This window comes from Grus americana, chromosome 2 (genome assembly GCF_028858705.1).
Source record: "Grus americana isolate bGruAme1 chromosome 2, bGruAme1.mat, whole genome shotgun sequence".
NCBI classification, from domain to species: domain Eukaryota; kingdom Metazoa; phylum Chordata; class Aves; order Gruiformes; family Gruidae; genus Grus; species Grus americana.
This window is the reverse complement of record NC_072853.1, coordinates 76,585,826-76,613,287: the sequence shown is the minus strand read 5'-3', so window position 1 is coordinate 76,613,287 and position 27,462 is coordinate 76,585,826. Positions and strand designations below refer to the sequence as shown.

General features: G+C 41.1%; 1 protein-coding gene across 13 annotated transcripts in view; it reads left to right on the top strand.

The window, feature by feature from the left end:
* Window positions 1–27,462, top strand: part of IKZF1 (IKAROS family zinc finger 1) — a 70,574-nt gene that overhangs the window by 39,980 nt on the left and 3,132 nt on the right. For 7 of the 13 annotated variants that reach the window (XM_054816889.1, XM_054816886.1, XM_054816884.1 and 4 more), the window contains exons 4-7: window positions 12,155–12,415; window positions 18,074–18,241; window positions 20,231–20,356; window positions 24,723–24,857. In XM_054816889.1, the coding sequence (XP_054672864.1) occupies window positions 12,155–12,415; window positions 18,074–18,241; window positions 20,231–20,356; window positions 24,723–24,857 (690 nt within the window). The remainder of the gene's footprint in view (window positions 1–12,154; window positions 12,416–18,073; window positions 18,242–20,230; window positions 20,357–24,722; window positions 24,858–27,462) is intronic. The other 6 variants (XM_054816891.1, XM_054816890.1, XM_054816882.1 and 3 more) reach the window with 5 other exon arrangements.

Genomic DNA, 27,462 nt, shown 5'->3' with positions numbered 1-27,462 from the left:
GGTTCTTTTGTCTTCCTTTGTCTTTCTCCTTTTCTTTTCTTTTCTTTTCTTTTCTTTTCTTTTCTTTTCTTTTCTTTTCTTTTCTTTTCTTTTCTTTCCTTTTCTTTTCTTTTCTTTTCTTTTCTTTTCTTTTCTTTTCTTTTCTTTTCTTTTCTTTTCTTTTCTTTTCTTTTCTTTTCTTTTCTTTTCTTTTTTCTTTTCTTTTCTTTTCTTTTCTTTTCTTTTCTTTTCTTTTCTTTTCTTTTCTTTTCTTTTCTTCTTTTCTTTTCTTTTCTTTTCTTTTCTTTTCTTTTCTTTTCTTTTCTTTTCTTTTCTTCTTTTCTTTTCTTTTCTTTTCTTTTCTTTTCTTTTCTTTTCTTTTCTTTTCTTTTCTTTTCTTTTCTTTTCTTTTCTTTTCTTTTCTTTTCTTTCTCTTCTTTTCTTTTCTTTTCTTTTCTCTTCTCTTCTCTTCTCTTCTCTTCTCTTCTCTTCTCTTCTCTTCTCTTCTCTTCTCTTCTCTTCTCTCCTCTCCTCTCCTCTCCTCTCCTCTCCTCTCCTCTCCTCTCCTCTTCCTCTTCTCTTCTCTTCTCTTCTCTTCTCTTCTCTTTTTTTCTTTTTTCTTTTTTTCTTTTTTCTTTCTCTTTTCTTTCTCTTTTCCCTCTCTTCTCTTTTCTTTTTTTTTTCTTTTGTTTAGGTTCTCCTAGAAGCCTTTCAACTTGGTTGATTTAAATTTGCATCATAGCAACTGGTGTAGGACTTGCTCCAAACTTCTAGGCCATGACAGATGCTAAGGAGATAAACAACTGTGGGTTGGGAGGAAATGGGTAAAATGTCCAGACTGTTCTGTGTGTTTGTGGAAGGAGTTAGAGGAACAGTAGATAGAGGTTTCCTGTTAAGCCGGACAAGGGGGAAGCTGTGATGTTTCTCAGCTATGGCTGCGATTGGACTCAAGTTCAACAGCATTCTCAGTTTGGGTTTGCTGTTTCTCCACCCCCCATGAGAAGCTCAGTTTGTCTGAAAAATCTGAATGCCACTAAAAATCAAAGAGACTTAAGCTCCCAAATCATCTAGATACTTCAGAACTGCTCTCCACTGCTGCACAGTTGCTTGCAGTCTGTGGGGTGCTGCGGTGGAACAAGGGTTTGATAGTCTCCCTCCGCTGCAGATTGGGAAGCAATGCCTGAACCGGCTCTGAGCTTTGAAACCAAAATATGCCAATACATGTCATTTTGTTAACTGCTTCTCCACTGATCAACTTACAGGCTATGACAAACAGAGTTTGTAAGGAGCTGTCAAATGCCTGCCTGCATGTGCATGCTAAACGTAGCGTGGTCCTGATTTTCAGAGGTGACTACATGGCCAGAATTCAGATATAGAGCTTGAGACAGAGGTCTGATTTTTCAGCGATCTGTTCTGGTGATCCGATCCAGGCAGATCTATTTTCTGATAATCTAGTTTCATTAGTGTCTGACATTGAAGAGCCCCAAAACATTAGTTGCTTTTGTAAAAATCTTTTGTTGATGGACAAATATTAAAATAATTGGTAGTAAAATAATATTGAAATGAGTGGAAGAGTTTAGAGAAATTCAAGCAGTATTTGAATACTGGTTAAACCATATTAGATTATTCTGTTCTATACCTCAGCCAGAAATGGAGGCCTTAATGGAAGACACTCTGTATGTAGGTTTCTCCTGTTCGTAATAGTCAGGTTTGGGCTATTTATAACAACTTAGTCTAGAGTGGTGCTATTGGAGACCATTTAATTCAACAACTATTATTTTGAAAGCCTTTTCCCTTGAAGCTGTGCCAGCAACATGTCAGCTTGGATGCTTTGTTGATCTATCCATGTTAAGAAAACGGTTGCATTTTGATGTAAGATAGTGATACTCAGCATGGTGATTGTGACTGTTTGAAGATTGTGATCTTGACCGCGTTTCCAGTGAGTTTCAAATGTCAGATTACTCGTTCAAGAGAGCGGTAAAATAATTTTAAAACACCCTTTTACATTCACCAGCCTTAAGCATTGCTGAAGATCTGTTCAGGGTTTGAGGAAGCTGCACCTGAGTGGATTGCCATATTGGCCTTTCTCCTCTGGAGGCATGATGATACCTGCACCAGAAACCCAACTACACCTCAGCTTGGAGTTCCCTTCTGCAGCATGATTCCTTTCTGATTTTGGAGATACTCTTCAGGACAGAAATAGGGACTCCTAAATTCAATAGTTTTAAATCACAGTTGATGTATGCTTGCAGGGCAGAGCTAGAAAATTCAGCTAGGATGCTGTTCCTGATGTAGGATCTTTTACATATAGCAAATTTACATATAGCAAATTAACTTCTGTCATATTTTTCCCATCTTTCTGAGAAACTCAGAGGTTTTTAAAAATCTCTCCTTCTTTTTAAGTCAGCTGTTGAAGAAAGCTAGTGAAATGCAGGTTTTTCCTCTTACCATTGTGTTCAAAGGCCAAGGAAACAGTATACAACTTCACAATTGTTGGATGCCTCACAGAAGAGGCATCCAATGTCAGGCATGACTTCTCATAGTGCTAATACGGTTAAGGTTGCATTCTCTTCAGGGAAAGGAAGGAGGGCTTGTTTTTCCTGAGGTAAAAGCAAGGAAACAGCAGGCATGAAAAATGGCCGAGGAAGTGAGGAAAGACAAGAAGTCTTTTAAAAATGTGGACTGCACTAAGTTTGCAGACTTTCAGAATGATCCAGATCTCTGAGTGTTTGAGAGTGTCTCAGCATCATTTGGGGTTTCTTGCCATTTTAACACAGAGGATTAATTGCCTGAGGGGGACTCCATGTCCCTGTAGCAAAAGCATTGGCTGCAATACATGGTGGGAAAGAATTAATTTTGTCCTGATATTTTTCTCCTCAGGAGCTACCCGTATGTCTGCATTCAGAGAATTTCTGTAGGATTTGTGTAGAACAATTTATGCCTCTTCCCCAGAAGATGTAGATTAGGATTTCCTTTCACTGTACTTTTGAGCGCACTGTAATCAGGTAAACATCAGTTTACATTGCAAAACCTTCTGGCAAAATTTCTACAACCCAAAAAAATTCAATAGCCTCGGATGGATACTTCTAGAAAAATAACTGAGCACTCAGGATTAACATGATCTAAAGCAGGCTACCTCAGGATTACCTTCTTTGCACAGTCCTGAGAGAGATCATCTACTTTTTCACTCATAAAGCAATGACTACATTTGATCTGCTTTAGTCTAAAATAAACTTTCAGTATCCCTTGGGGTTTTTTTCCCCTGTCCAGTGAGGGGGACACAGAAGACACTGTTCTGCAATTTTTTAATGAGGCGGCAAACTAAGAAAATTGTCATAAAGTATTCCCTCTCAAGTACTGAAATAGCAAGGTTCCTCTCCATTTCATCCTCTGACCTCTTCTCGAAAGGGGAGACTGACAGTGCACAGCCTTGGCACAGCACCCATAGGCACCTCCCCAAACCTAAACACAGCTGCTTGGTCTGATTTTAGATCTACTGACCCTTTGACAGCTGGGGAACTATCAACACTTGCATAAAATAGCCCTCAAGACATCATCACAGTAGCTAAACAGTCCCTGGTAAAAGTCCCTGCGTCCGTCTCGCTGGCAGCGAAGGCCCAGCACATTAAATGTTCACTTGGACTTGCGAGGGCCTGATCCTGAGCCAGGGCAGCTCTGTGCCACGCTGGGGACAAAATTAAAGATGTGTAAGCAGCTCACTGAGCTGGAGCGTGAAAAGGGGAAGGTTTGCAAGGGCTAACTTTGCATTCAGGGCAAGGCAAATTTAGGTGCTCTGAAGCAATATACAAAACAGTTCACGTCCCTGCCTGTCCCTGTGCCTCCCCGCGCTGGCTGCACGGCGAGCCCAGGAGCTGCATCCTCTCCTTCCTACCGCAGATCCGAGGGCATTTCGTTGCTCGGTAGCTTGTTTCTGCAGGGTAACGACTGCCGTCTTCAGCTGGTACAGGTCTGACCAATGCCCTCTGTAAGTGTTTAGATTTCACAAGGTTTTCTTTTGGTCAGGCAGGTTTAAATTCCCCCTCTAACTACAGTTCACACCATTTGTATGTATCTGATCACCTTAAATGTGTAGCTGTGCTTTACTCACTGTATTTCTGCATTTGTTAAGCCCTTTGCTTTGGCTAGGGATCCCCACAGTAACCCCTGGGTTTGCAGCAGGGTAAGGACATCTTCCAGCCATGACAGCACGGCTTCATGCAAGAACCTGCCTGTCTCTCCCATCTGTGAGGAGCTTCTTTGGTCTCCCCGTTAAATCTCAGCGCAGTCGCTCCTCTTCTCCAAAACACTAATCTTTGCGGATGCACGCTCTTTTCTCCCAGGCTGCCGCGTGCGACTGCCATTAGCTACAATTTTGTTGCGTTAGTTGAGGATAGGTTAACACCCATTAATTTCACCAAAGAATGCTTTGTGGAAGGATTAGAGAAGGGGGATGCCTTATAAATGCTGTGCGAGGAAGAGCATAAGCCACAACGTTTATGCCTATAGCATCTGTAGAGAACGCAGCTTCACAGGTGCCAGACTCGGCACGTAAGCACGTGCATCCACACAGATATACCTGTGTGAGCCAGGAATGTTTTTATATATGCTAGTGTTTTTACTTCACTGTTGTGTATTGTTACTTGAGGTTACTTTGCTTTTTTAAAAATTTCTTGCTAAATGCCCTTTTGCTACTTCCTCATCCTTTAATGCCCACATTAAAAAAAATCTTCTGGAAGCAGAAGAGACAAAGACATTGAGGATGAGAAGCTCTGTTCTTGCCATCATTTGTCAGCAAACCTTTCCTTCCAGTCTGAAAATCTTCCCAGCTTACTTCTCAAAACAGAAAAGTGTCAGTAAAGTCTTTTACCAGCAAGCCTGCAGCAGTTCCCTTAGCTTCTCCATCATGCAGCCAGTAAAAGACGCAGAGCACTTTGTATAGAGGAAGCATGGGTTACACATACATGTGGAACTTGAGAAATAGGTTTAGCATGGCTTTTCTTGATAATGCTCTTTCTCTCACCTTTAAAACTTAGTTTTACTGGTAATTCAGATGATGAACATCAAGGAGCCAGGTAGTTAACAGTCCTTTGAAAAAAACAACGTGAATCCAGTACAAAATGTACACAACAAAGGCAATACATATGAACAAGATCAACCCCTTGGCTCGGTTACAGATCGTTTCCTGCTGAAACACAAATTCAGAAAGATACTTGAAAAGCACCTAGCTTCAAGCGTGTGAGTTGATTTCAGGGGCATTACTTGAATCTGTCTTTAACCTGTCCCTCTTTACTGGTGCATTAGAGGATTCCCACAGGTAACTAACAGGAGGTTACTGGGTGTCTGCACCACGGAGCAAAAGCCACTTTTTGTACCTAGAGAGGACACAACTTTTTTCGTTTTGTTCACTTGTTTGCATTCCCTACGGTTTGATCTCATTGCAGTCCCCCAGAAAACCATGCTGATGTGTTTTGCAATGCAGTGAGCGCAGCTCCCCACCGCCGAAGCGGAGCCGTGCGTGCCGGTGGGCTCAGGCACGCTGGGCACCTCCCCGCGGGCAGCAGCCCGGCACTGGGAGGAAATGGCAGCGGCGGGCGATGGCATGGGTGGAGCTCCTCACACCACTTGTCCCGTGGGAGATAGCTTATCTGGGGACGCCTGTGTTTCTGGAATAATATACATTTGATTGAAAGCCAAAATTAGAGTAGGGAAGAAATTGGCTGCCAAGGGCTGATTGGCATTTGGAGTCAAAGGAGGGGCAGCACGAACCCCGCGGGGAGGATCTCCTTATCCGTCGGCACCAGTCTGCTCTACCTGCAGGTGTACCCAGAAGAGCTACTGCTCTGCTGTTATTTTTGTTTCCCTTTAAAAAGCCAGCTGAGAGCCTCTCATTAAGAGCCCTTCATTTTTTATCTGTTGCCCCCCCCTTCGCCACATTGCAGCCTGTGGTAAAGACTTCAGCTCTCTCGAGCAAAACGATAAGGTGCCGGCACCGCGTCGCTGAGCCTCAGACCTTCACGTCCCGCGGTGCTAGTGGTCTCTCTGTCCTGTGACATGGTGAATGCTGGGTCCTCTTTTAACAGAAGCCCGACATAACAGCTTGTGCAACGTGGGCTGCATACAGCCCCTTTTATTTATTGACGTGTTTCCTTTTGTTCATAGCAATTAAGTCACGTTGTAGGCTCTAACTTTCTAGGCAATTCTGAGCTGCCTCTAACTTTCAGCATTTTACACAAGCAGACACCACAAATGCGTGATTAACTGGGCTATGCAGTGCTACATGTAGAAAGGAGAGGGCAAACCAGTCATTTTTAAGAGCACTTGGATGCATCTGCTTTTTCTGTAGCTAAATACTAGTTAGTTTGAATCAGTGCCACCTATGTTGTGTTGCGTCTTCTGAATTTTACTGAAGAAGGGCTGAGGCCATTGCATAACTAATCACGGGTGCTCTGCCCAGACCTTTTGTTGGCCTTTTCTACACCTACACGATTCTTCATGTCACTTCAGATACTCATAAAGGAAAGATACTATTAATGGAAACATAATGTAAGTTAAAGAACTGGTCTTTGTTGTTGTCAAGCCTAGCCAGTCAATACTGGCTCCTTAAATATTCTGCGGACAAACAACTTGCTTGGGTGCCTTACGTTTCTGAGAATGGCGTCCTCCACCCGCAGTGCTCCTATGTGGTGACAACAGAGCTGATGCCACAGTACATGACCATGATGTAAAAAGAAAAGGGGGAAGGTTTGGATTTCAGGTCATAGCCAAGTGCTAGAATTTGGTGCACTGTAACAAAACAGAATAGCTGCTATGTCTCACATCAGAAATAACGGGTGGAATTGCTGGCAATATTCTGTTTTCTGGTTTTCGCACCAATGTAAACAGGAAGAGATCCTGGCTGCTTTTGTTGACGCGTGTTGGCATGCTGAGATGTTTTAATTTGGCCTGATAGGCCTTTTTCATCTTATTCTGTCTTTTTAGCAACATTTTCTATAATTCTTTAGAAAGTATGGTGTTAAAGGTTTTCTCCTCCTCACTGTAAGAGTGCTAATCCACTGTTCAAATCATCTGGGTAGTGTTGCAGCTTCATCTCACTGCCGCTTGAATAGTTATGGTGCCTTCATGAACAACTCTTGTTGGACTTTAAAGCTACCATTTAAACATCAACTAACATCAACAAAATACTTCTGACTTGTCTTGGAATAACAAATGAGCCATTTAAATAAAAAATTACATGCACCCAAATGATTCGAAGCAACTTGAAGAGAGGTGGGTTTTTTGTAGCTGTTGGCTACAAAGTACAAGCAAGTCATTACATAGACCAAAAATCATATTATCATGGTTATTTTCAAAGAAAGGCTAAAGGATAACTTCTTAAAGGCAGGTATATGCCACAAGATGCAGTTAAGTACCTTCTGGGATAGAAGTACTAAAGATGCTCAAATCCATTAAAAATTAAAGGAAGTTACGGAACTCTATCATTAAAATGCCCCAGAAGCTTTAGTGTGTTTTATCTTTCTCTGTTACTTTCTAAATTCCTTTGATAGCCAGGTCTTATGCTTTTTACTTCTTTAAAAATCCCACTGAAGAAGAATATGAGTTGGGAGGTGAATGCCCGCTTCCAGATGGTATTTTGGCCCAGGTACTTAAGCCTGTGCTGGTGCCAAAGTCTCACAAAACTGGGAGGATTTTACATCTGGGAGGGAGTCCCATAGCTATAAGAGAAGGTAAATTGGCAATGGATTGAAAACAAATTACTAATTCTTCGCATGCCTTTTTTTTCCAGCTGCCTATTTCTCTGTCCTTTAAAAGCCACCCTCCACGTCCTGTTTCCTGGGAGGTCTGTTTGGTTTCTCCTTTCTCCCTGCTACCAGCTCCTGACTCTGCAGAACGCCTCCCTTCCCTCTCCACATTGCTCAACTCTTTCCAGAGAAGTGCGACTCTGTCTCCCCACCCTCCGTCCTGCCTTCCCGACTGTCCCAGCCTGAGTCTTATGCTGAGCCAGCTATACTACTTTTCAGTGATAAATCATGTCGTCACCCCTTTCCCTTTTGACCTGTCAATTCTTTTTTTCCTTTTTTTTTTTCCCAAAGACTTGCATAAACCACCTTTAACCATAGAATACAGAACAGTCTTTGTAATATAAATTTCAAATGCTCTTCAGAAAATACTGAGTGAAGCTCCCAGTAAATATCAGAGAGCACAAGAGACCCACCCAGTGCCCGGCTTTTGGGTAATTTTTCCACGCTATGGGTAGATAACAAGTAAAGGGGGCAGAGCTATCAGTTCAGTGACACTGGTGCACTCCACACGCCTTGCACAAAAAAGGGGTTTGGATTAAACTCCTCTGAATTGCACTAATGTGTACAAAGAGAGTAAAATACAGAGCCTTTTAAGGTCATCTGCAACCGAACTGAAGTAAATTAATTAATGAGTACTGTCTTAATGGTGTTAGAAGAGCTGATGAGAAATTATTACCATGAATTATTGTGGGGCTAATTAATGTTTGCATGTATGTGTACATAGATATGGATGTGCACAGAAATTAATTCTATAAAGACTATAGCAAGTATCTGTTTAAGAAACCTGTACAAAAGCTGAGTGTGTTCTTGATCAGCGTGTCTGAAAAGTCCAGTTCCCAGGTATTTGTCACATCATCACTGCTCCAAGAGTGATTTTCCCCACTGTAGCAAGGGAGGGACAGGAACCTTGCTCACAAAAGAAATAGAAAACACTGCTGATTTTTATTTCTGTCTAAGTCTCCACATAAAAAGTTGTATAGCCTGCCTTCCCATTTCTCATTCAGATTTAATAAAAATCCTTAGTATTTCTACTGGAGTGATTTCTCTCTCCCATTTTTTCCTCTACATCAGCGGGACTTTTTTCACTAGTTTTCATTTGGAAAATAGATTTGCAAAAAGTGCTAAGTTTGAACATGAAGAGATTTTGTTTGTCAATTAGACCTATAAATTCTCCATGAGGACCTGGAGGTGAGGTGGATGGCCTCACCGTCCACCAGCTCTCACTGGCAAAGGGAGCCCCACACCTGAACCCAGCCCCTGCCGTGAGCTGCGCTGCCGAATGGATGCGTGTGTAGGAGCATCCTGGATGCTCGACCTCGTCTGTGTGGGGACAGTCATTGAGCAGCACAGCAACACAGCAGTCCAGGGGCATAGCTGCAGAGAGCTTTAGAGAAGATTGACTAGATCAATATCCCTATCACTGCTTATGTCAAGTGATGAACTCCATCATTACTTGTATCAGCGTGCCCCATGGCATGTTAATTTGCACTTGGCTACGCATGATAAGCACGGTATAGTGTGTTTGTGCAGCTACTTTTGTGTGGATATATTATTAGGACAAGCCTTAGAAATACAAATGAAAAATATGCCAATATACACAATAATACATATATATATAAAATTGAATTCCCTCTTCTTCCATTGCATAAGACCAGCAGGTGTGAGAAGAAAACAATGCAATTGCACTCTTTATAACTGCAGTGAATAGAAACAAGGACGTATAAAGAAGAGATCTCTGTCACACAAAGAGGGCATGTTGGCAAAAAAAAGCCCTGAGAGGAAGCTTGCACTGTAGGGGCCCGCAGTTTGCCTGGGGGGCAGGAGAAGGCTGGGTTAGGTGCTCTGCTCCCGTTGACCCTTTTGAGACACGTTAGCAGAAGTTCCTCGTGACTTCAGCAGGAGTTAACCTGCGAGCAAGGGGAATACCCAGGAGAGGTTATGCATTTAGAAAACATGATAAAACTTGTTGGATGCTTTGGAAGAAAAGGGCATTTTTTGCAAATGGGAATTGTTCTGGGCAGGTCAGGATTCCCCTGCCAGCTGTCCTGCCGCCTGTTCCTGCTTCATCCTAAACTGCTTGTGTTGCTTCTGTGATGATAGTTCTGTCTTTCTCCTAGGTATTTCTCTTATAGCAATAATGCCATCTTCTTTTACATTTACTGCTAGCAGTACCACAAACCAGCATCCTGTTTGCCTTCTTTATTGCAGCTGCATATGGGGCAGAAGGCTTTAGGGACTTTCATGCAATAATTCCCAAATCTTTTTCCCGTAAGTATACTGCAAACTCAGCTCACTACAGAGCATTTCCATCTAGTTCCTACTTTTATAATTTTTGTTTGCGTCATTTCGCTTCTCAGTAATGTATGTTTGTCTGCATATGCTACCAAAGAGCTTAAGTAGTCTGATCTTTTTGCTTTGTTCACATGTATTTTGTTTTAACTTAACATAAAGCCTATTTCAAAAGCCACCTTCTCCAAACCTCTGGCAGGCAAGGAGCTTGTAATTGTTTTGTATAAATATATTTCCCTTCAAATTATCGTTCTTATAATTAAGAGGAAAAAATTGGTGTGTGAATTATGGAAAAATTGTCATATGCACAAACTAAATAGTGCTATTGCTTCCATTCGCCGTGGTGAAAACAGCAGTCCACTAAATATGCAGAATAGTGTAGATCACTTCTGTTTAGCTAGTCATAACATCTTTGTAAATCACTGTTTGGTCATTGATTATATTTTTTCCATATCTCTAAATTATTCCCCTTTTTAGGGCGTACATTTTAAAGGAAAAACTGCTATTTATGATGTGCGTTCATTCTGTCTTGCATATGGTTTCTATTAAAAATGCAATATTTGAAAAATTATTAAAATGCCTAGATTGGTAGACTTTATAAAAGGTGTCCAGTCAGGCAGTGTTCAGAAATGTGAACACCTTTACACTCAACGTGTTTCCCAGTAGGATTTTGACTCAGATACTCTTGTCAGTCACATCCGTGCAATCCTCCTGGGATGCCTGGGAGGTTGCAGGGTGTAGCAGAGAAGAGTTTGTCAAACCTTTCAATTTCAAATGAATGTCAAGGTCTTTCACCTCTTGAGGTAATTATTGCCCATAGCTTAATTATGTCATTGCTACACCATCACTTATGAATAAGCTACCATGAAACTACTGTTCCACAAAAGGAAAAATCCTGGTCTTTACTGGGTGAAACAGACCCTTTGTGTACTCAGCCAGCCATTAAAGTAAATGCTCTCCTTTTTGGGGTGGGATGGGTGAAGGAAGAGGTTTTTCACTGAAAGGAAAATAAGATTCGGGGCAATGAAATGGGCTTTTTCAGCCTAATGAAGAACTGTTTTTTCACCAAAATCATCAACTTAGAAAAGAGGTAAAATAACTGTAGAGATTTTTTATTCTATGCAAAACGTCATACAGTCCTGCGGAGAGAAGAGGAATGAATACTGACATTAACTGATCTGAATCTTGGCCCTTTTTCATAACATTTAGGTTTCCCGTGTTCATATCAGATCAAATTTACCACTTTACGTGTTATCACATGTAGTGAGGCTATGCCCAATTTACACCTGAATTATTCTTCTAGCTGCAAGCAATTGTCACCTATGGGATTATAACACAAAGGACTTAGCCAATAAAGTCAAGACAGTTCTCTCACCCACCTTTGTTGATTTGACTGGTTTTTAATAGTAGCTCACAGCTGTAGAGATCCTCTCCTCTTACTCAGTGATCCTAATCCTGCTGTCCTAAAAACACAATTATCACTCCTATAATTTCCTGTAATGCCAGTTCTTGCTCTTAAATTCTTTCTTCCGTCCTTCCCCACCCTGGTTTCTTTATCAGTGTTTGTACTCTTTGCTTTCCCATTGTCCTTGCTTACCCCATAGAACTGCAAACCAAATATTTGGATTCGGTACAACCCTCAGGATCTTCCTGCCAAGTGGAGAATGTTGTATTTTCAGTTAAATTTCATCCATTGTCTTTGATGAGTTACTTTCACAATTGTTTTGGACAAATCCATGTGAAGTGGATTCATTTTAAGTTTCATTCCAATTAGCCTGAATTGTTAAAATGAATATTACAAACACAAAAAATCTCGTAGTGACCTAGGAATAGACTTGCAATGTTGTTTGAGTTCCCAGCTCCCTGGATGCCTCGTATTTGTCTTACTGATATTCACTGTTCATTGCTCCATGTGTTACAAACTCATCACATTGCCCATAGAAATGTAGTCGTGTTTGTAGCTTTTGTTATTTAGGTATATTGTACATGCTGTTTAGAAGTTATCATCTCCTTTGATGTGATTGTTTCTCTGCCACCATATTTATTCTGTAACAAAACTGAGTGGCATCCTGTATTGTTTTTTTCAGCCGGTAATATTAAAATAGAGACTCAGAGTGATGAAGAGAATGGGCGTGCCTGTGAAATGAATGGGGAAGAATGTGCGGAGGATTTACGAATGCTTGATACCTCGGGAGAGAAAATGAATGGCTCACACAATGGCCCAGGCAGCAAGGCTATGTCAGGAGTTGGAGGCATTCGACTTCCTAACGGAAAGCTAAAATGTGATATCTGTGGGATAATTTGCATCGGTCCCAATGTGCTCATGGTTCACAAACGAAGCCACACTGGTAAGGCCTGCCATAGTTTTTCCTTTAGTTGACAAGAATTGGCCACATATTAGGAACTATTATTTTCTGTATCATGCACATGTTCCCTCTTGTAAGATAATGCAGCATCGGTGGGCATTTGGAACTCGGTTATTTTGTTACGCCATTTCGGACAGCACAGGAATTGAGATTTCTTCTTGATGGAAGTCCATCCACTGGGCTAGAAATTGTGCAGTTTGTTTGGTTTGAAGCTACATGAAAAATTCAGATTTAAAAAAAAAAAAGTAAAGAAATCTTGTTTAATTTCTAAGAATTGCTGAAGAAAAAAATGTTTGTGGCTAACTCTGAAATCAACCCAGTTCTAATGTTTCCAACAATGCAACAAAGCTCATTATGGATCAGTGATTATGAAAGTGATCGGCAAAATAAATGTTAAGGGAACTGTATTGGCAGTCTTAGTAAAAAAAAAAAAAAAGTAATTAGCAATTTTATGTCAAATGTTTCATGAAGTAAAACCAAGTATTGTCACTGGTCAAATCTGGACCAAAGGGTTTCCGCTGGGACACTGAAAGAATTGCGTAAAGATGTTGTGCGCCATAGGGATGGCTTTTTATTATACAGTGCCATGAATCTTCTTGCCTCAATTTTCTAATTCTAAATAGTCTCAAAGAGTGCAAAAAATGAAGAGGCTGAAACAAATGAAGAAGTAAAGACCAGGGTGAGTCTCATCTAACCTGATATAAGTTGTCTAAAAATTAGGCTTCCAATCTAAACTCTAAGGTCATCCATAGTCAAAGGAGAAGAACCGAACTGTACTGTTGTGCTACACAAGTTACTTTGAAAATAAATAAATGAAGTATTTGGCATTTTTGCATGAATATTCAAATGAGAGGGAATTTTTAAATATTTCTAAGGTAAGAACGACCTGTCCGATGTTTAGATTCCACTGAAATAGTCAGGCTAGTGAACACATAGATAGTTTTTTCTTCTTCATCCCTCCAGTCATGCTCAAATGATTTCCCCAAAATTACTAAGGAGTGAGATTAACAAAGTGTTTTCAGAGTTTAATGGAGGGGATCCATTAAAAGACCCCAAGTGTCATCCATCCCCCCGCAGTACTAATGTCTGTCCTTGTAAGCGCGGCTGTTCGCGCCGTGGAGGGATGTGATCCGTGAGCGTACCGTGGGTTAGCCACGTTCAGAAGCGGTGCTGGTGATAGTTGGCACTGCTGTTACATTGCCTGCTTCGAAGTACTCTGCAGTTCAATATGATAAATCCCTCTGTCAGGGAAGAGCAGATAATTATCTTTATTGGAAAAGCCACAATTAGTTCTCAGAAGAGAGGCTGCAGCCTACTTCCTAGATATACTAAAGTGCTTGTTGGTGGATTGGTTTTTTCTTTTTTTTTTTTTTTTGGGGGGGGCATTAATTGAATGTTAATGTGGTCCTTTAAAAGTTGATAAAATGTATATGGAAAATGACTTGGACATGAGGCCTTTTAAACAGACCCATCAGCTTGAAGGGGATGCTGAAGTAGTTGAAATAAAATGTTGCAACTTAAAATTCATTTAGAGGTAGAAGCCTTTGTGCTTGTTTAAGGAGGCTGCTGTTTTATTAAAAGCACGCTCTTGCTGCTTCGGCGGAGTTGTTTCAGGTCAGAGGCGGTGTCTGCACCGTGGCCTGCGTGGGGACACACCTGATTTTGGGCGGGCGGTGGGCAGAGCTGCCTTTGTTCCTAGCGCGCTGGCTGGCACCCGGCGGGCCGAGCCCCCCCGGGCTGAGCCGGGCTGCGGGCTCCCTGCGGCAGCGCCCCGGGGGGCCCCCGCGCTGCTGCCCCCGCCCAGACCTCCGCGCAAGGGCTGCCACTCCAGAACTTCTCCGCCCCTTGCAGAGCCCCCTCTTGCCAACGGGACGCTCTTTTTGACCAGGGAACGTAGTTAAAACGTACAGTGGAAGCACCCCACGAGCTGCATTTCGCTCAGCAGGACCCCCCCTTCTTTTACGCTTAATAAAACTGAAGGGTGTGAAGCTGCACCCCGAGTCCTTCCATGGAAAGAAAGCCTTTGCTTTCCCTCCCGCCTCGCCGCAGCTCCTCTCCTGGGCAGCCTCTTCGGGTGAGCCGAGACGGTTTCGTGGAGGCTGGCAAGGGAGTGGAGGCTCGGAGCTGGTAGTTTAAATAAAGGGGACGTCATGGGGAAACAGCGGTGACTGCTTTTCCTTTCAGCTGCACTGCGAAAATTAAAGTAGAAATGGGATATACTATTACATTTAACTGACTACGCCGAAGCCCATTTCAATACATGCCCGGTGAAGGAATAAGACTCGCAAATGAATTACTTTGCTGCTAATTCATGTAAAACCTGCATATGCAGTGAGGTTTCCTTAAATAAATATTTGATAAGTGAACAAAACTCTAGCACGCTAAAGTGCCAAAATAAAATGACTGCCTGACCTGATAAAAGGCATAATTACTTTTAATGAATACACCTGCCAAGTGCAGATATGCAGAGCAGCACCTGGTATTTCTGCCCCTCCTGTGTGCGAGCAGCCATACAGCGCTGACTGCTTCCTCGCACCTTACCTGTTGCTCCCATCTGTGGAGCAAATCCCACTCACAGATGCCCAGATCTCTCTCCTCACTCTCCTGCCCCAAGGCTTTCAGTATGTTGGTTTTCTCCAGCTTGCTGTTGTCTTGTTTGGTGTTTAGGAAAAAAGGAGATCTAGAAAGGAAAGAGAAAACCCCTCCTGCTCCCTGGTGCTGAGACCCCAGGGTATAGATTCAGGCTGCACTTGCTCAATGCGCGCATATATGTGTGCATGTGTGTGGGTGTATATATGTGCATATATATGCGTGTACGCATAGGCATATATATTCCCTCCTTGTATGTACACTCCTTTAACTTAAGACCCCAGTTAGTTCACTTGTATCTTGTTAGTTGGGTCTGAATGTGTCAAATTTATTTAGAAAACTAATGCCCATTGAAGAATAAGCATTAAAAAAAAGAGAGAGAGAGAAGAAAGCGAGCTATGTACATCTATGAGCATTAGGTGATTTTTGTCATTATATTATTTAAGAAATGAGGATAAATATTCTTCACTGAATAAGTAGTCCAGGGCCTGTGCTCCCACTAAGGCTTGCAAATCACTGCAATGGTGGTTGATTCAATTTAGGGTCACATTTTGGTTTTTACTCCTGGGCCCATATTCATCCACAGCTACACACCATGCAGTGAAGTCAACCCAGGATAGTCACGTGCTGTTCAGGACTGGCGAGAAAATAACACACAAAGCTGACTATTTAAACAAAGGATGCTTTATTTTATTTTTCTTTCCATCCTGTCCCTTCCCCATGTTTGGGGGATAGCGTCACACCCCGTAACCTTCCACCAGTGACCATCTCCATCCTAGCAGGGCTGGGAGCTTTGCTGGGCTCATCCCCACCCCGATAGTTGCAGCATGGGTGACCAAGGGCTGGCCAAGATACACATAGTTGCAGGGTCTTTCCGTGGTGGTGTCGTTTCCCTCGTACAGCAGCATGAGTGCAGGTTCCCTTACATTTGATCCCACTGTAAGTTTTGTAGAAATACTTGGTATGCAGTGGTCTTGTTTGAAGTGCCCCATCCGTCTGTCTTCTCCACCCAGGGCGCAGATCTCACCCTGTAATTATGAGAGCTGTAGGCTGGAGATACATTTAATTCTTACTTTGCTTCACATTTCATTCCTGGAGTACTTTGATGATCCTTGTTTTCTCCTCTTATGCTCCTCTGAGTAAAAATAACCAAAATGAGTGGTAGAAAAGCTGTTTAGTAAGAATTAACCATTTCTTCTGAATTTGTGTCCCCCCTGACAAACTGACTTCTTCATTACTGTTTCAGTCCATTTCTGAAAAATACCTTCCACGCAGAGTAACTGCCCCAAAGATTAAGAGGTAAAGCAGACAGACTCTTACCCGTTTTCTTTTTCCCCTGACAACTCCTGTGCATGGCTTATGAAGTATCTTGCAAAATCCTGTAAGGCTAATCCTGGCATTTTTGTGGGCCACCCCAGTTGAACCAGCTGCAGATATAGTTCAGATGAATACAGTTGCTTGATGGACAAAGTGAGCTCTTTTGGGACTATGCTGACCTGCTTGAAGATGTTTGACCAATAGAAATATCTTGAGGTAAAGTAGATTAATTTTACAGTTTGCTGAATGCTAAAGCTGCCAGCCCTGATGGTAGATTTTGCAGATTTTTGGGTTGGGACTGTGCTGCTGTCTAATTGATTTTCAGCTGTTCTACACCATTACCCCAAAATGAAAAATTATCATGCTGCACATACCATGCGCACGTATGGACATACAAGTTGGTCCTAGATGTGCAAAATGGTACATGATGGTTAAGTAAGAGGGAAGAAAGAAATTGGTTTTATTTTTTCCTATTTTAACTTCAGCACTGAAATTTTAAATTCAATATTATTGTTATATAAAGAATATCAAAACTAAGAACAGGTCATCTCTGGGCGGTTTCTAATATTGTGAATGCGTTATAATTGCTATAGCAAATTACATTTATGCCCAAGAGAAACAGAATTCAGGAAATGAGTTTCAAAGGCTGGTTTGACTTAGTCGAGGGCTATGGAGACACGGGCATGCAGGAGCAGTTCCTGTTGATGGACTGCCGTCATGTGTGAATTTTCCTTTACTCCTATCTGGTGCAACTGGAAACATTTTTTATTTCCCACTGAAAAGGCCTCATGTCTCTTAAGTTACAAAAAATAGCTAAGCAAATAAATGAGCATGTTGATTTTAAACAGCACTACAAGAGCAAACCACAGCCATATTAATTTTTGCAAAGGCTAGTTGATTCACTTCCTTGATAATGGGCACCAGTTTTGACAAATCAACGCTGGGTCTCTTCAAGTTTTATCCTGTGTCCATCCGAAGTGTAGACCGGCAGAGCCCGTTTGTGCAGCTCCTCTGTTCGCACCTTACGTAGGGAAGGGTTGGGACTTCGGCATGGAAGTACAGGGCTTCCTTTGCACTGTCTTAACTTATGTGATTTTTAGCCTCTCTCTTTCTCTCTCTTTCTCTGTCTCTTTCCTGATTTGCCTGCTTAGGGACAGACAGGTAATGGAGAAGAAATTGAAAGGGAAAATACAGGGAAAATGTAAATGAAAAGAAGTTATTATAACTGTTATAATGAAGTGCCTTTCATTTAAATATAAGAATGTAACGCTGAAATGAACTTGTGATCCTGAAATGCATTTTTAATGAGTTTCCTTTTTATTTTGCTGCTTCAGTGGCATATTTTAAAGACCCTTTGAAAAAAGCCACATTAAAAACCCCACCAAATGCCACAACATGCAAAATTGGATATTGGTTTATTCCAAAACTGCTGATCAGGAAGAGTGGCTCTTCAACACAAAATGTTGCAGTCACTTTATTTAAATGAGTTTGAATTTGCATTGTGATGTGCCATTCTGATTTAGAAAAAAAAAATTAGATTTTCAGATCAAATTGACCCAGCCAGTGAAGCATTAAGAAACTGGCAGGTTTAGTCTGAAAGCCTCATGTTATATCAAACCTGCAGCCGGTGGAAGTCACAGAGCAGCAGTGAGAAAACAACTTTCTCACTGAAATCTTTCTTCTGTTACCACGTAAGATTTTTTGTTCTCACATATTTTCTCCTTCTCCCCATAGGAGAACGCCCTTTCCAGTGCAATCAGTGTGGAGCCTCCTTTACACAGAAGGGCAACCTTCTGCGCCACATAAAGTTGCACTCGGGTGAAAAGCCCTTCAAGTGTCACCTGTGTAACTATGCCTGCCGCCGCAGGGATGCCCTCACGGGACACCTGAGGACTCACTCGGGTAAGTGAAGGTGCGGGGCCACCCGGGGCTGCTCGTCACAGCGCCCGTTGAGGATATGGGGACGTTCGTGGCCACCAAGCCTGAGAGGTCTTCTCCCCTGAGGAGGCGAGTCACCCCATGTTGGGGTTCACCCAGCTGGGAGCCGGCTGCCGTGTTTTAGCAGCAAAGAAATGACTAAACTCATCTCACGCTCATGATCCTTCACCAGAAGAACTGGGGTTTTTTCCCCCATACTTCTTGACTGATTAAAAGTTTCTGTACTAGGGTTTCATCTTACAAGCCTCATGTGAGTAATCCATTTCATGGAACTACGAACGTGAATTAAAGCTGATGAATGTTTTAGGGTTTGGATGGCATTTATCCGCATATAGAGGTAATATAAGGTCTAAACGCAGTAGGTTTTAAGTCGCGAAGTCTCAGAAACCTCCGGTCTGGTAGTCATTCTCCACCTAAAGAGTGGATACCACTTAGAGCATTTAGCAGCAGTTAGTTGTTGCACCTTGTTATTGCAAGTACTTTGAAACAGATAGGGTGGGGGGGAGGGAGAGAGTGGGAGAGAGAAGGATGATAATCTTCAAAAAAAAGAGGAGTCTGCTAGAGTTTTCAGTATTTTGTCTCAACAGTAACATGGAGATCCGGATAAATATTTTTAATAGCGGCGCTTTTCCATTACCACAAACCTCTCATTGTTTGACAGAAGGCATAGTCACATACCTTCTCTGAAGCAAAACCAATTTAGCACCTTTAAAGTGCCTTTAAAAGCAGAGTGTTGTCTCATGTAGTTTCCCAAACTAAGCTGGAAATGCGTGTTGTTATTTGGATAGGAGACCTCCAAAACACATTGCTGGAACTGAGACTGGTAACTTTACTTGCCTAAGTTGGCTTTGGGACCAAGTTCTGGGTAGCAGAAGGGGAGCTCTCAAAGAGACAATTTTGTGTTGCACAAAACTTAAGGAAATTCTTCTCTAGTACACATATTAAATAATAAGATCCCTAGCGTTTGTCCCAGATGTCCAAAATAGCTTCTGCTTCTCCTGTTCTGTTCTGGCCCGATTCAGGAAAGCACATCTTTAAAAAACTATTTTGTCTCTCTCTCCCTTACTGTTACTGATTTTCATGGCTGCACAATTTTAAACATAATTTTTCATATATGCATGAAATTAGACCTAGACACTTTTGGCAAACTCTGAGGATTCCGTAGCTAAAGCGACAATAAATAAACTGTAGATCGTGATTAGTTCCTGCAACTGGTAAATTGACGTCAATACATTATAAAACAAGTTGGATGTCTGAGTCTGATTTTCACCTGAGAATTTGTCAATAAAATTCAAAAGTTAAGCTGTGTAACCATATAAAATTGTGAAATCACATATAAGGTGACATTCTTATCATGCTAAGACAGAAAATTCAGGTCCAGAAGTCCATGAAACCATGTTACTGCAAAATTCCTGGAAATAGCTACATCTCCGTTGGTGTAATACAGAGAAACATTTGTCATGCCATTTCTCTTGAATTTCCAGAAGCAGAAAACATGTGAAATCTAACATTGTCCTGGAGGGGTTGAGCTGGTTCTGGTTACATCAGAAGTGACATCCAGCCGTGGGCAGGTGTCTCCACCTACGCCACCAGTTGCCCTGTTGTCAGCCTCTGTGGGCGCTGGCACTAAGGCAGCTGCGCTCAGGCCCTGGAAGGTGCCTCCGTTTATAATTTGTGTAGATGCCGGTTTTGAAGATTCAATATTGCGGTCCTTATCTGACGTGAATCATCTGAACTCAGCTTGCAGCACCCATAGAAGTGGACTGTTGATGTAAAGATATACAACTAGTTTTCCACTAGTTTGTGGGGGGGGGTTAATTGACAAAATCTTTCTTCGGTTCACCACAGCATGGGCTTATTTTTGGGGTGGGCTTTTTTCCTGTTGTTCTTACCATTATTAATATGCTGTTGGATACCTCAGCTGAATCTCTCAATTAATTGTGTTTTCTCCAGTGGGCAAACCCCATAAGTGTGGATACTGTGGTCGCAGCTACAAGCAGCGCAGCTCTTTGGAAGAACATAAAGAACGCTGTCATAACTATCTGCAAACCATGAATATCTCAAGCAGCCTTTATTCAGGTAATAAACGTGTCCACTTGGGGATTAACACTGTCCTGTCACATATGCAGAAAAAGGAATGCAAAAGGAACACCTTTTGCATTGGGGAGACACACCCCCTCCCCTATATGTATGACGTTGCATCTGGATTTATTTTATATTTGGCTGTTGTCTCATTTTGTTTAGCTCAAATAAAAAGCCAAAGTAAAACTCAGGCACGTAGCAAAACACTTGCGAGACCTGGAAAATTTCAGTTCATCATCTCAAGGCAGTATGACTACGTCATCTCACCACCTTTCCCTTTTGCTTGGAGTCCTGTATCGCAGTACTCTTGTGGAGGTATTCTTAATAAAGACTTAATATCAGTGTTCTAGGGAGGGCTGCAGAGTCTTCTGCATTGCACATCTCCTGCCCTTCCCAGGCACAGCTTCAGGGGCTTATTTGACCACTGGGACCAACTCATCTAACAAAGACGAACCATCTGTCTTTGATCTCACTCTTCCAAGCAAGAGCACATGAAGCCAGAGGCGTTTAATTTAGCCAGTTGGACTGAGACAGTCCAGAAAGGCTAATAATTTGTTGACAGCCTTCTTCCCAACCTCCCCTTTAAAAGAAAACTGGGGGGAAGTGAGGGGCTGTTGTGCTTCCTGTGAGAGACCCGTCTTATGATGACGGTAAAGTCCATTTCTTGGAGCATATAAAACCTAAAACTATGCCCAGAAATAGAGCAAGCAGATATCGGGGGTTGGGTTTTTTTTTGTTTTTTTTTTTTAACAAAGATCCTAAAGATCTATATGGGATTGATTGCAGTAAATAGTCATACACAATCCTCTTACACATGCAGTTTTAGGTAGAGAGTATAAGATCCAGCTTCTGTGGTGGAGTTTAAGCCCATCCAGTAAGTTACATTTCTTGCATATCTTTCTGATCCTGTCAGTATATGTTATTTGGTTTGTCAAATGACAAAAATGGAAGGTTCTCTCTGACCTATTTGTAATGATGCCTCATGTGATATTTTATATCTGGACAGAACCTGCATATGTTTTTACATGCTATCAAATCATGTAAAGTATATGCACATAATGATAGCAGCGAATACGGCTGAGATGCTTCTGGCAGACAGCATGTTAGAGCAGCGCACCTTCTAATTTTATCGAGGGGCTGGAGAATGTATAAATAGGAAAGCTCAACGTAATATACAGTAGGCAGCAATACTTATTCCTCAAAGAGGTGATAGGATTTAGAAGCAAATATTCTGTCTTGGGATTTGAATTTTCAGTGTCACGGCACATGGATTTGAATGCCTGCACACAGAACATGAAAATCTGCGTGAATGAGTAGCTGAACTACTACTAAAGTCTTAGTAAGCAAAAATGTCCAGATGAAACTCGCGTGAGGAATCATAAACTTCAATAGGAAATAATACAGATGGACCTTTGTTTATAGCAAATCATGACAGGAGAGTTTACACTAGCTTAGGACTGAATATCTAATATCTCAGTGGGATGGAAACTGGGGGAATTCGGGAATGCTTGGAAGAATTACTTCTTCCTTGCATATACTGAAAATATCATATAAATCCCTATTTGATATGATAGGAGTGCTTTTGCAAATTAGAAGAAAATAAAGGAATGACTTCTGGGTTTAGACCTTGTATCCTGCCAAAAAAATCACTCATTATAAAAAAAAAATTAGTACTCAGTTAATAAATCAATTCCTTACACTTTTACAAATAGAACTTTCCTGCATTTTTCCTAGTTTTTTGCATCTAAACTGCAAACATACCATTTTGCTGTGTTTACATTATTTATTTCCCTTATAAAGGGAATGAGAGAGTGTACTTCTTGGATTTTTTTAGTGCATTGTACATTATATCTGGAAAGGCAAGTAGTTATACTATCACTGTTCTTATATTTCATGGTGTGATATGGAGCTATTGGAGTTGTAATTCAGACTTTTTTTTTCCCCAGACTCAAAAAATTTGGTACAAAAATCTGCTAGGGCATCTAATTTGACATTCTGCTACAGTGGGATCATTTTTTACAGCATTTTTTAAATACTTTGTGCTGTATACATAGAAAAAATATCAGTTGAAAGGACCTAAACTGATAACAACTTTCCATCAGCTTGTAAATCTAACAAATATACTTTGGAAAGTGCTTGAATAAGGGAAAGATCCAGCAAAGAGGCGTAAGGAGGGGAACAAGAGATTGCATTTATATTTTAACTTTTGTCTGCTTTCTTTAAGAGAAGGAGATTCAGCATGACATTGCAAACCTGCCGAATTGAATGGCAAAATTCTTATTTTAGAGGACTAGAATCTCACTGTCCCTGTGAAGTTCTTCTCTTAGACATACTAATTGGGGTTTTGCATTTGCATTGACTGGAAGTGTGCTGAAGTCTTACCAGGTCTATATAAAATAACAACAGAAATAGTTTATGAAGTTTAAAAAGGGTCAATTACAATGTCTTTCGCCACTTGTGGATTTTCATTTGGAAAGATAATTTTTTTTTTTTCAGTCCACAGACGCTAAATTGTAGAAAAATAGTTATCAGGTTAGTGACAAATTTCAGGGGATGTCCATTGCAAAGGCTGGAAATTAGTACATAATTCAATTTGCCCAGTTTGGGAATGGGTTAATAGCAGTTTTAAAAGTTGCAATATTAAAAGTTTGCAAGTTGAATACATAACTTACCCTCTCTTGAATTGATTAGAAATTGAACGTTTTTATATCCTAAACAGATACTTTGTGATCATTTCAACTTTTAATTAAAAAAGAAATCTTTTGTTCCCCTGTTGAATGGGCTGCTTTGAGACATTCTCTGTAAATCTCTTCCTGAAGTGGTACCTGGAAGCCTTAGCCAGCACGAGATGCTAGTGTGTGCTTCTTTAATGGTGACTAGACACCGTCAATGCCCTTTACTATCCTGCATCTGCATGACCAAACTCTGCTCATATCTTGTGTTGGTCACAGTCTTCAGCATCTTGTGGAGCTGGGGCATAATTTCATGAGACTCCCTCTCACTGTCACGGTCACCGTCACTGAGTTTGTGCTGCTGCAGCAGGGACTCAAGAACCAGAGGTATACTCCTCTGCTTGGTATTGCTCTTTCCAGTGATCCACCAAAACCTGATTTTGCATCTTTCAGGAACAATGAAACTTTCACAAACACTTTTATGGCAGTGATATATTGCCAAAATAACATTGCATAGGAACAGTGTGTTCTCAAGAATTGAGAAACACCCGGGTACCAGAGTAATGGGTTCTGTGAACCAGTAAATCCAGTGATAAAACAAATTCTCAGCAGGCACGGAAGGCAAAATGTAGTGGAGCGGTGCACCTAATTGAAATAGCTTGCAGAATCAAAGTCTAAAAATCATCTTTTGCTTCTCCCTTTAGTAGCAACTCACAAATTCAGGAAAAATATCGATATCCTAGTAACAGGTAAAAGTAAAATTAACCCCTTTCTCTCCTGTCTCTGACTCCTCTTGCTAAAAAAAGGAAAAAAATCCCCAAACCATTTGCGCTGCGATCTCGCTGCATATCACCTCTCCTTTAGATGTTGGAAGTCAGAAACACCTTTCCGTACATTTTTCACAGTCATTGTTTTGACAGTGTATTTTCATACATCCCTTCTGTTTCTGCAGGGAAGTACTGAAGTGAAATGTAGTGAAAGTGAAAGAGTCTCCCTTTCCTAGAGCCTCACGGCTAAGATCCTTTCTAATTTTTCAGTGTCTCAGCAGTGCCAGGAGGCTGGGAAGCAAGTTTGAGTGTTAGAAATCGGCACTCTGCTATAGATGTGACTTTAGCAACTAAGGTTAAAAAGGTTTAAAGTCTAAAATTGCATCAAGGAAGTATAGCAATATTTACTAGGGGAAAAGGCGGGAAGGGCTGGTGTAGCTTGCAAACGCATCTTCCACTGCCGGAGTTGAGAAGTTTGCCCATTGCTCCTGCTCAAGAAGCAAGGAGCCTACAGGTGGTTCCCCTGGGACAGGTGCAGAGGGACGGGTGGGGGTGACAGCGGGAGGGTGAGAAGATGAACTCGTTTCATGTCCAGTATAATGTCAGGATATAACTGATTCACAGAAGTGCAGAGTGGCTGTAGCACAAGGGTGGAATGATTACATCACGTACAAGCAGAGGCCTTGCAGTTGCAATCTTATTTTTGTATCCTAAACGAGGGAAACATGAACATGTACGTAGATTAATCAGTGTGAGGGACTTCGCTACCAAGAGTCAGAATCGTCCTGTGTCTGCAGTGGTGAGCTCCTCCTTCCAGCTGGTTGGGAGCTAAAAGACATTAGCTGAGAAACAGTAACCTGAAGACAATAGTTCCATTAAAATGGAACAAGCGTGCCTAACCCTTCTGATGTCATTTGATTTCAGTCATAAAAGAGGAAACTAACCAGAGTGAAATGGCTGAAGACCTGTGCAAGATAGGGTCAGAAAGATCCCTCGTGCTGGATAGACTAGCAAGTAACGTCGCCAAACGTAAGAGCTCTATGCCTCAGAAATTTGTTGGTAAGAGTTAAACGTTTGCTGTCTCCTAAAAAATAAAACAAAACAAAATTCAAAAAACATCTCACAGGATTTTTACTTTTGCTTTATGATTTTACTTGTTTTACTAAATTAGCAATATCTATCTCTGTAGAAGCAGATACAGCAATGTGTTGGGGGAAAACAAACAAACAAAACCAAACTTCTCCAGCACATATTTCTGCCTGTTTAATTTTCCACATCTGGAGATCAGTTTTAAGTCTTTGTCCTGTCTTTTTCTGATGCTTACGAACCAGATCATTATAAGATCTGGGCAGGCTTTTGAAGTTGCCTTAACAACCTGAAGATAGGAATAAAAGTTTCCTATTGGGAAAGCATTTGACCACACATTCAGGGTTACTTTATTAACTTCTTGGATGACATCTAGATCTGGGCATACTGGTGTTTGTGGAAGCATTTGTGAAGAGTTGAGCATAGGCTGGATAATATTCTTCACCCCTTCATAAAGCCTGTATACATTTACAGCCCAAAATGGTCATGCAAATAAATAAACCTAGGTCTGAGAATAATACCTAAATGAAAAGATATTTGAGTACATTCTCAAAATGATGCAAAAACTTCATGCCCATTTGTACCTAGCAGGTTTTGTCTTAACAACGAAAAAATTAGGCTACACCTATCTTGTTCTGTTTGATGGGCCTGTACCAAGTAGTGGTTACATCAGTTTTGTAATACTGAGACCCACAGGCAATATTTTGTGAGCTATATAGAGTTAGTCTTAAATGGATAAAAACATGGGAGATCGGAGGACAGCACATACTTGTATCTCGTTAGATTCTTTTATAATTCTCTGCGCATTAATTTATAATAGTATTCTATAGGAAACGATCAGAGAAAACTGAAGTCTTTAAGCAAAAACACACATTAAGAAGGTCTTCAGTCAAAAGTCAAGGCAAGAAAAGACCAGTTTGTGGGACAGAAATTTCAAATATACCTTCTTCAATGAGGACACAAATGTGAAAGGAAAGTTAGTATTTCTGAGACAAGGAAAGGGGAATCTCAGCTACGTCAGGAGGTGCAACAAAAGGTTTGAAATGAAAGTCCAAGATTGTCTTCAAGTCCAAAGGCAACAATTCCAGGAGGTGGTCAAGGATAAGAAACGCTTATGCTTATAAAAGGACAAAAGTTGTAGTAGAGGTAGTTACCAAAAATATATCAACTATGTGAGGCAAACCTGATTTGTTTAGACACTCTAGTAACTGATTGCATTAGGCAAAATACTAATTCTATGAAAGCTCCAGGAAGACCAGAAGTGTTAAAATTTAAAAGATATTAGCAAGTATCCTATATGTGATGTATCCGTGGGTGTGGACTAGCTTTTTTGTTCTCCTTTTCTTTCTTCACCCTGAGAAACAGTAAAGACAGCCACTTGAACTACGAGTTTTAGGAGGGCAGAGTTTCCTGTCAGTTAGTTATTCAGGGTGCGGTGTAGGAAGAAAACCTACTGACAACAGATATTTATGGAAATTTGCTAACCTTCAAACTTTTCTGACAATAAAATGCCCCCAAATTCTTTCCTTTCCAATCCTCACCTGCTGCTTCATGTAATAGGTGCATTCCTGATTAACACAAGGTTGGGCTGGCTGGTCAGGAGAGCTTTTGGGTAATAAAACATGTTTATTGCCTGTGGATTACCATGTCGTCCCAATCCCCGTGCTGAATTCCAAGGAGAAAGAGCAAATGACATCCTTCACATAAGGGAAACACTATCTGCTACTTCACTCGATTTTCTCAAGGCTAAATTCATTACCTTTCAAAAGTGAGATTGTTCACCACACTAAGCCAGTTATCTGTAAAATTCTCTCTGTATTCCAAACTGGAATAGCTCCCAGACCCGAAAGCAGAACTGGGCCATCCAAACTAGAGAGTGAGAACTGCAGGTGAGGTTGACATGTATTTATCACGTTAAAACAATAGGCAGCAAAGAAAAGAGAGGGGTTAAAAACAAAAAAAAAAAAAAAAAGAAAAAAATGCCCACATGCACTGAGCGCATTTTTACTATTTAGGTACCTGCTGCAGAACCCTGAGCTTGAAGTGCATAAAACCATTAGCAGTTTAATTTACTTATGCTCTAATAGCCACAGAAATGAGCTATTATTTTTAATGAGTGCAAGTATTATCTGCATTGCCCAGATATAGAAATGATACCTGCCTACCTCAAGTTTGTGTCTGTTTCAGACACTTGGCTTGGAAACAAATTTTTCTTATGAGTACTTGATCCTCTCAGTCCAACTACCAACTAGTTATGCTAGGTAAAGCAAATACTACCCAAGAAACAGCTATTAAAATCACGCCTTCTGGATGCCCAAAATTTTGTGTATAATGACGACCAGCCCCACTTTTCGGTGGTATACAGTGCCCATGGAATATAAACAGTTTTGACCTCATTTTTTCCTCCTTGAGTCTCGGGTATACATTCATATTAGGAGAGTTTTTCTATATTTAATTCAAGAGCCTTTCACAGCACCTACTTTGACTCTTAAGCCTCAAACTCTGCCTGAAAACTATAGCAGCATTAGAAAGGGTAAATCTGGAAGAAAAAAAGAGTGCACCCCAGTAGAGCGGTGCT